Raw genomic sequence first — 10,357 nt, forward strand, 5'->3', positions numbered from 1 at the left:
TAACAATCTCCAATCATTTTATTTTCTATCTATTTCATAATTTATCAATTTCACATTAAAATTAACATAAGTTCCTCAATTTTTATGGCACGTAGTACTAGTTATTAATTGTTCATGTAGTAATTTTTTTAATTTATACTAGTAAAATACGCTTATCTTTATGAGTTCAATAATACTTCGACCTTGTTCCACAATTGATATGTGATCATGCATATGGAGAGTACACTCTAAATCTCGATGAGTTACGCCACGTTATTTTTCTGTCATAAAATTTCGGCATGTGTATTTTGCTATAAATTACATTATTTGTAATAGTAGTTTATAAAGCGTGTCAAAAAATTTAAATAAAAATTTGAAAATTTAGCATAAGTTCGTGTGAATATTTGAAGTTCTATTACTATCAGTTCTCTTGTACTTAGTACTACTCTCTCCGTCCTTGAAAAATAATATGAACAATTGCATAATTGATAAATTAAAAAAGATAAGACTAATGATAGTATACTACAGTATTAGTAGAAAGTGAGTTCCACACCATTAGAAGTGTAGTGTAATGACATTAGTTATAATTAAAATGATGTGTATAATAATGTGTTGTGTAACTATTCTAAAATTAGAAATTTCATAATTTTTCAATAACGAACTAATAAAGAATTAAATAATTCATATTTTTCGAGAACGGCGAGAGTAATATATTGGATTGTCAGTGAAACACGAAGAAAGCATGACATAACTGGCTTCTAGAAAATGAAATATTTCGTGTTCATACTTAATTAGATTCGCAGTTTGTTATTCGATTGAACGGGGATGTTATATTTATGGCAAATTGTCATAAATATTTTTGGTCAGGTTTTGGAATGTGCTTCAATTTTCAAAATTGATTGTAAAAATTATTAAGCTTTTATAATATTAATTTTTTCACAATATCTAGTTTGGACGAAATTGTATTCAATGACAATTGAAATATTCTGCATTGAGAAAACTCAATGGTAAATTTTACTTCCTCCGTCCTACGAAACATGTCACACTTTCCATTTTACTTTGTCCTATAAAAGATGTCACATTTTCCTTTTTAGAAAAAAGTTTTCTCTCACATGAATATAAAAATTATATTTTCTCTCTCCATTTAACACACAAAACAAAACCTCCTAAAATCTCGTGTCGTCCCACAAGTATGACATCTTTTGTGGAACGGAAAGAGTAGTGAGTAGGAGTATTATTTTTTCAATACAGATAGCATATGGAAATGGATCCCCTGCTGTGCATTGCAGGGGGCTGTGTTTAAAACACAACATTCTATGAATAAAATGCAGCGACACTTATTTTATTTCTTTTTCTTTTTCCTTTTCTTTGATTTAATTTTTCCTATGGGAAATGGCACAGCCCCTTTTGTCATAGCATATAATCCAACCACATCATCAATTTGATAATTTGATAAGCATGTGCGTCAACAACATATACAATGGAAATATTATGCTCATGTGAAAAACTAAGAATATTGTTGAAAATGGTTTTTAATACCATTTTAAAAATGGTTGTAAGAGCCAAATCTTGACAAAAATTCATGATTTTTTTAACAATTTGCATTAATATTTATATCACTAGATGTAAATGATAAGAGTAGTATCCTTCTGTTTGTCATAATTACAAGTTAATGCTGCAATAATTAAACATAAAATAGAGGTATTAATTGTGTGAATAATAATTATATATAGTCAAAGTCCAAAGATAAGGTCAGCACTCATTTATTCTACAATACACTATTCCATTCAAATTTTTTTATCAATGGAGCTTACATTTCATTCATTAAACTATAAAGTGAGACTAATATTTTTACACCTATTATAGTCATAAACACAATTAGTAAATGATATTTTTACTTGTAAATAAATGGAGTAACTATTTACTGGCACAAATTTATTTATTTTTTAACCTACTTTATTCATTCTTTTGAGAAATAGATTGAGGGAGGAAAGGCAAAAGAGAAATCTTTGGTGTATCACATTCACAATCACATTACTGCAAAAAGAAGTTTTTGGACAAAAATTTGAGCTAGTGTTTTGATGAAGCATGGGACCAGACTTGTCTCTCCTCGATTGTCGAATTGGTCAACGAACCAATCATGTCTTTCCACGTCATCTGGAGCCTAATATTTACCTTTCTCAGTCGCAAATTGTTGGCTTAGCCTTCCATAATTGGCAGGAAAGCTGCTCGAGATTACACTCCATATTTATAAATTAGACTACGCAAGTTTTCTCAATTTTTGAGGGGGAAACATCATTTTTTTTTTCAGTAAATGATTCAACTATTTCGGAAAGTGAGATTTTGAAACAGAGTTGTGAGATAAGTAGGCAGTGTGGGGTCTCATAATTGATCCAGCAGAAATCCTAGCCCTCAGTTACTTTCCTATTCAAGAACTTTGAAAAAATTATTTATAATTTTTAATTTGTAATTAAAAAAATATAAAAATACATGGCAACTTAAAAACATGCATAAAAAATACTTTTTCACAAAGATCTTATTTATAGAAAAATATTTAGCTCAAAAAGACCCAATTCACTTTAGTGACAAGTTTGAGTTGAGCCAGACATCAAGCTGATCTCAAATAACTTGAAAATTTTATAATCGCGACTTAAAAAAAAGTATACTCTTATATAGATACAGTCAAATCTATATTAGTAGATCCCAAATTTACAATACCAAATTTATTAGTACAATAATTTCGGTGATGGGATTTAATCAAGTTCAACATATTTATACAAAGGCATCCAAACTTTTATCTTGCAAATTGAATGTTAACTAATTCACCGCAAACTTTTCAGTAGTTCTTTGTGAGCAAACCAACATAATTTTGGTCACGTGTTCATCCTCTTTACGCAGTATACAATACTCCAAACTAAAAGGGTCTGAAATAAATGTGATGTATTGGAAATATGTGCAAAATACCTATTGCAAGACTTCAAAAAGTGGCCTACAATGTCAAGTGATTAATTGACTGTTAGAAACAAGACATGCATCAAATTCAAGCAATTTGATGCCTTTTGATTTGTTACATAAAATAATATTTTGATTTCTTTTAAGGTAGTGAGGCTATTTGAGATTGTTGATCATAGTTACCAATTCTATAGCTTCTTCACCCCTAAACATATATCATTTGCTACTTCAACATATTAAATACAAACATCCATATCATCATATTTTACTAATCTTTAGGACCACAATTATATGTAGGAAACAATCATCTACTCCATTGAGAGAATTAGGTCCTAAGAATTTGTTTTAATTAGGTCCAAAGATGAGAATACACAACCTTAGCAAAAGATTTTCACAACATGCTTTAGTTAGACCACCCTTGCCACTCTTGGGCCGTTTCCTTCTCCTAGCCTTTTTGTAACGCTCACAAAAAAGGAAATTATAAATAAGAAGAGTTTAAGAAAATCGAGGATTAGTTATGATAAAAATATATATATAGAATATTCACATTAAATAAGTATGAAAATTTTGGGAGATTAAGTAACGTTTAGTGATCATTTTGAATTATTTATAACTGAATGGTTTTAATAGATTGAGAATAAAATTAATTGAACTTAGTTATGTCAATAATTGGGCTTTCTTCGAGACAAATTAATGAAGAGAGAGATAAATTGCGAAAGCCCAATGTTTTAGGCCCAAACAGATATCAAATGAAAATGAACACTAAATTTAAATTGTTTATTAATAGTGTAATTATTTTTAGTGTAATTAGTTTTTATAGCAAATATTCTTAATTTGTAGTATAAAAAATCCCTATTGTTAAAAAGCCTCTTCTAATAAACATTATTAATAATTTTTATCCTTAGATCATGCAGATTTTAAGGTAGATTCATTATTTTTATTGAATGAAACTATAGTCCTGATTTCAAATTTCATAGGAGCAAAATTTTGAATTCACATACTTTCAAGGTGAACTCATACAAGTTCCATGATTAATTTATGGTCCAATCTTTCTTTAGCCTAACCAATTACTATATGTATCTAACAAAAGATATTTGAACTATTAAATAGAACAGAATATATATGCTCATTCTCAATATAATATACTATGAATGATTAGAGTGTCAATATAGTAATATATCTATGATTTTCTTTGATTTTATAGAAAATACAGGTCTTTTTTAATCTAGAAGTCCAAAATTATTATACTATTTGTGCGACTTTGTATGCCATCTACTATGTGGTATACATAATACAGATCATAATTAAAATAAATACTAATTGCGTATTATTTTAGTATCATACAAAACCATGATTAAATTCTACATTTATTTTAATGGATCTTGCCAAACATGATATTGATATATAATTAATAGCATGAATAAATATAGTTCATTCAAATTATATCACGTTTTATCACATGCCGTGTATATCATATTAAATTTCTCTATTTTCACAACTTTTCCACCTCTCAATTGTGTAAGCTAGGCCCAGAAACATAAAAAATTTAAAATAGATTGAAATGTATATTATTAGTAGTATTATATATATGTAAGACTTACCAATGATTTAGCCCTTCCTAACCATATCGTAGCCCACTAAATTTCTGTTGATGTTACTACAACTCCAAACCTTACTCTATTCTTCCTAATAAAGCTGTATTAGTGTCCTATACTTTGTTTAATTAGAACTACAACATATCTTTTCGATTTCCTAAATACATTCAAATTAAAGTATACAAAACTTAAATTAAAGGTTCTAATAACTTCAGCATTCATTTATTTATTATTGAATCGAACATAGTAATTACTACTCAAAATTATAATATGGACTTTTAGGTAGATTTTGGTCCTTGTGGATCTTGTGATGACCTAACATCAGTGTTTTAAAAATCGGACAGGATCGGTCGGTCGGACCACGAACCGGCAGCTGGTCTGGTCCGGTTCAGCCCCAAAAACTGTTAGTATGTTAGGCTGCCTTGAACCGTAGGAACCGGCCGGTTGGATCTGTTGAACCAGAAATCGGGAATCGGTTTTTATGTTTAAAATGCTTGTTTAAAATATGAGAGTAGAGGGGATTGAACCCTAGATCACCTCTAGGTAAGAAACCAACACTTCTACAACTCCACCACATGATCTTGAATGAAGTCTTGTAAACATTAATTATTGTTATATATTAAGTCTATAATTTTTTGTCCACACAAATTAATAATTTGAGTTTAGTTTTATACTTTTAAATAATTTTTAGTTGTGATATGTTTAATTTTAATTATAAGCCACTAAAATTTATTTTTATTGGTGTAATATATTATGAAAACATAATTTTACCTAAGATTTAATATTATGTAGTATATTATTAATATAGTTTATTATTCCATATTTACTAAATATTACTCCAAACTTACTAATAATTCAAGTTTAATTTTATGTATTAACTAATAATACTATTATTGTATATAGTTATCCAAATTAACTAAAAATTGATGTTTAGTTTTATATATTGTCTATAATATTATTTCACCACATAAATGTTTTTGAGATAATATGAATTTTATCTATTTATTATATGTAAAATGTGTACTTTTTGCTACATTAATTAAAAATTTATGTATTTAATAATTATTTAAATTTTACCATTTACTTATTTTAAATACTCTTAATATTTAATTTACTTAAAATGTTTAATATATGTTTTTGTTATATGTTACTATTAATTATAATATATTACTCACTAAACTTAATATATTTTGTAAGAGTATATTTAATTTTATATTTGCAAGGTAAAATGGTCAAACAGGTTGAATCGTGAACCAGTAGTTTTGCCGATTTACTGGCCAATCCGGTTTTTAAAACATTGCCTAACATCATAGATGGATATGATAATGAATAGACCAAAATAAATACACTATTCTTTGCCATTAGGCACTAATGAACCACAACGGTTCTCCAATTCCAATTTTAGTGTATTTGTAATATCAATTGAGTCTGGGAGAAAATTGTGCGAGGATAAACTATTTTATTTTTAGTCCGTTCCTGAAAATGATAAAAAATTTTAATTTTATAAATACTTTTATATCTCTAATGACATGAGATTCGTTTTTCACTTACTTTAATTATTTTATTTTTTGTTTTCTCTTATTTGATCAATTATGCATTAAACCCGTGACAAATTAAATGTTCATACTTTTCATACTTTTCAGGTAATGAGGAGTACGTTATTTTTCTAAAGCATACTTAGCTTGTCCAATATTGTTGGAATTTTTTCCTTGTAAATACTAATGAAAAAACCAACCTTTTTTTGTAATTATTTTTACTATTTCTGAGATATGTACTTCACAATTTATTACTAATAAGTTTTTCATACTTTCTTGTCAAGTTTCTTTTAATAATATATATAGGTTTTATAAATTTGAGTTTGATATTCTATTACTATAAATCATGGATAAGTATTACTACTATTATTTAATGAGCTCTTAAATATTTTCATAAATTTTTCAAAATTACTAGTAGTAGTATTTTTAAGTTTTTATCAAACTTCTTAATTTTTGCAAGAACTATAAACAACGATTGATCATTGTATACAGTTTTTGTATAAATTTCTGTAGCATACATAGTCATTTTTAAATTTTAAACTCAGTACCGTAGTGTTTTACTATTATCCTTATGCATATTCGAGTTATACGAGTATAATTTTAACTTAGGAAAATTAGAATGTTTATAAATATATAAGGATAAGGATAATCTTGTTAAAATCCACACAGAAGATATTATATAAGCATCGTTAAAATGACTAAAATATACACCATGAGAGACAAACAAAAGCACTGAACTAAGTTTTCTTGGAAAATAACTATTCATTTATTATTCAAAATTGGCAGGGCTCGAATAACAGTTAACACCAATTGGTTTATATGTCACACTCATCTCGATTGTAGATTGTAGCAGCTCACATTAAATATTAATTTGCTTTCCGATATTATCTAACTACATAGTCATATTTACTAAGTAATAGTATTATAATTTTGTCATTCATTGATTCGAAAACCAACAGTGCATAATATTATTAAACTGCTCTAGTTCAAAACCTCTAAATCTGAGCAATATAATATACTTGAACTAACTAATTTGCTAATAAGTTAGCTACACAGTCAATTTATCAATGTAATGCTGATTAATTTAATTAAGAAGTCCAAATTAACCAAATATTTAAAGATGGAGTGAACATGCAGCTACGGCTACATGCGCCAACCAAAATGTAGATTCACCTTTTTTTATTAACCTCATGAAAAGCAGTCATAAATTTCTATTTTTATAGTCAATCAAAATTTGTCTGTAATTTTTCTAAGTCTTACTTTTCACTAACGCAAATCCATTCTTTTTTTTCTCTCTCTTATGTTTCCATTTTTTTCACTAAAACTTTTGTAAGTTCCAACTATTTTTTTTTCCCGCAATCTCTCTTATGTTAACTTTTTTTTTTACTATCAAATAGAAAGTATTTTCATTTTGGTCAATAATAGAAATTTTTTATATTATTTATTTTATAAAAAAAATTTTCTACAAGATTTATTTTCTACTAATAATACTTTAATCACTTATTTTTTATATCTCTTTTATACTTTACTAATTATGTATTAACATTCGTACTATTTTTTATTTTTTTAAAAATGAAGAGAGTATTAAAATTTCATAAAGACAGAAATCAATCTTGTGACCATATATGGATAAGGATGAATGAATGTCATGGGTTATTCAATATTCAAAATTCTGTAAATAAGCTTTAATTTTTTTTCAAAACCAAGGATTCGCAATCTAGTGTCATACTGTTAAATATTTTTGATAGATGGAGAGTCAGATGATAAGCGTATCTCGTTTATAACGTTGGTACATTACCAAGAAAGGAATTAATAGCTCTTCAGATTTATTTAAAATAGAATTAGTTACTATCAAACAAATTAACTTCTACATCAATCAGTGTCACAACCAACTTTGTATGTGAGCAAAAGAGTCATTCAAGTCAAGAGGCTTTCCACATTCAAAAACTCCACAACCAAAGCTGTTAACAATCTTAGCTTTTATCATTCCAATTAACAATGATGATGTAACAAGATACAAATAATTTGACAACCAAAAGAATTGCTATGATATTTGAATTCATGGCATAGCATAGCATAGCATAATATCAGCACTCTTCATTTCTACAACAAACACATTACACAATTCAGCAGAATTAGTTCTGCCTATGAGCAATGTAATCGGCCAGCGCCAACAACGGGGCCACCTTGCTCGGGTTGAAGCCATCCAGCTGCGCCTTCGCCTCCTCGTTGAGCTGCTCCGCAAACTCAATGGCCTTCTCCAGCCCCAGCAGCTTCGGATACGTAGTCTTGTCGGTGGCCAAGTCCTTCCCGGCCGTCTTCCCCAGCTCCTCCGACGACTTTGTCACATCCAAAATGTCATCCACAACTTGGAAAAGGAGACCGATTTTCCTAGCAAATGTTCTCAATTTCTCGATTTGTTCGCTGCTTCCGCCTCCCATGATTGCCCCCAAAACTACCGATGCTTCTAATAATGCTGCAGTTTTGTGAATGTGGATGTATTCCAATGTGTCTAACCCTACATTTGCGTCGCCGGTGAAGTGCAGATCCACCACCTGCCCCGCCACCAGCCCCTCCGTCCCGATCGCCTTCGCCAGCTCTCCCACCGCCGCCAGTATCCTCTCCGCCGCCACCCCTACCGTCGCCTTCGCCATGAATTCAAACGCGTACGCCAACAGAGCATCGCCTGAAACAGAGGAATCAATCCAGATTCAATCACAATTTACAAATTGGGGATATATACTGATTTTGGTAGCGAATTGAGAGACAATTTCGAAAATTAACACAATTGAGGCATTAACCGGAGTGTTGATTGAATCGGAAACGGAGAATTTAGGGTTGAAATCCGCACCTGCAAGCACGGCGACGTTCTCGCCGAAGACCTTGTGATTGGTAGGCTTGCCGCGGCGGAGGTCGTCATTGTCCATACAGGGGAGATCGTCGTGGATGAGCGACATGGTGTGGATCATCTCGACGGCGCAGGCGGCGGGGATGGCCGCGGCCTGAGCGCCGCCGACGATGTCGCAGGCGGCGATGCAGAGCATGGGGCGGACGCGCTTGCCGCCGGCGAGGAGGGAGTAGCGCATCGCGTCGTGGATCATCGGCGGATTCCCGACGACGACGGCGTCGTCGAGCGCCTTGTTGACGTGGTTGGCCTTGTCGACGACGTAGGCGTTGAAATCGAAGGGCGCGGCGTCGTCTCTGCGCGTGGAGACCCTGGCCTCCTCGCCGGTGAGGACGGCGGAGACGCCGAGGGAGGAGATAGGCCTGCGCGATTTGAGGAAAAGAGGTTCGAATTTGGGGTGGTGGATGAATCCGATGGGGGATTTGGAGGGGAATGGCTGCTTGGAGAAGGAGAGATTCTGGGCCCACGCATCGACCAGATTCATAGACATCATAATGAATTTGGAATTTGGAATTTGGTGTTGTTGAATAGAATTAGAATTAGAGATACAGAAGTTGCAGTGAGTGTGTGTGTGTGTGTGTTAATGGAAATAAGTAGAGAAATGCGCGCACATATATAGTGTGAGAGTTAAAGAGAGAAGAGGGAAGGAGAGGAGATAGGGTTTTGGATGAGGGCAGTCAAAATGGATGATGTAATAAACCAATTTTGTATTCATTTCTATTTTTCTAAAAATTACTATTTTGTTCTATTATAAAATTAGTTCATTTTTATTTTTATAAATCTTTCTCTCATGAGCTCAACCATAAGTCTTAATTTTTTTTCTATTTCTTCCATACTTTATTAATTTTTCTTTAAATTTTGTTATTGTCTAGGTCTCTATAATATAATAGTAATAATAATAATAATAAACTAATTAAAATAACAATAATAGTGATGATAATTCACAATCTTCATTCAACAAAAACAGTAGCACGAGTTTTAATTACTAATAAAAATGGTTAATGTATTTTGTAAGCAAAAAAATGATCTCATATTAGTTAATGTAAATAAGAGCATCCGCAATGGTCGGCTAGCCGGTGGCTAGCCGATTCGTCGCGCTAGCCGATCGGCTAGCCGAACCATTGCAATCGGCGAGGGCAATTTCGGCGAGCGGATCGGTGTGGGCTGGCCGATTGCTCGTCGCTGGCCGAAGCGCTGGCCGATCGGCTAGCCGCCATTGTGGCGGCCCGATCGGCCAGCGATCGGCCAGTGCTGATTTTCGATTTTTTTTTAAATCATATATAAACGCGATTTTCGTTTCATTTTCATTTGCACCATTTGTTTTAACGAGTTTTCTCTCTCTCTAACTTTCTGTACAAGAGCATCATCGAGCGATGGATCACAACAACGAG

At 31.6% G+C, this 10,357-nt stretch overlaps 1 protein-coding gene across 1 annotated transcript; it reads right to left on the reverse strand.

Annotated features, from left to right (window-relative positions):
- Positions 1-8,023: 8,023 nt before the first annotated feature.
- LOC125223782 (geranylgeranyl pyrophosphate synthase, chloroplastic-like) lies at positions 8,024-9,579 on the reverse strand. The gene is made up of 2 exons (XM_048127077.2): positions 8,913-9,579; positions 8,024-8,747 (listed from the first exon to the last, which is right to left on the reverse strand). Exons 1-2 carry the CDS (start codon positions 9,457-9,459, stop codon positions 8,197-8,199), a joined length of 1,098 nt encoding a protein of 365 aa, XP_047983034.2. The 5' UTR covers positions 9,460-9,579; the 3' UTR covers positions 8,024-8,196.
- Between the last annotated feature and the right edge of the window lie 778 nt (positions 9,580-10,357).

Source organism: Salvia hispanica, chromosome 1, assembly GCF_029641045.1.
Source record: "Salvia hispanica isolate PSC_SH4W2 chromosome 1, Shi_PSC_v1, whole genome shotgun sequence".
NCBI classification, from domain to species: Eukaryota; Viridiplantae; Streptophyta; class Magnoliopsida; order Lamiales; family Lamiaceae; genus Salvia; species Salvia hispanica.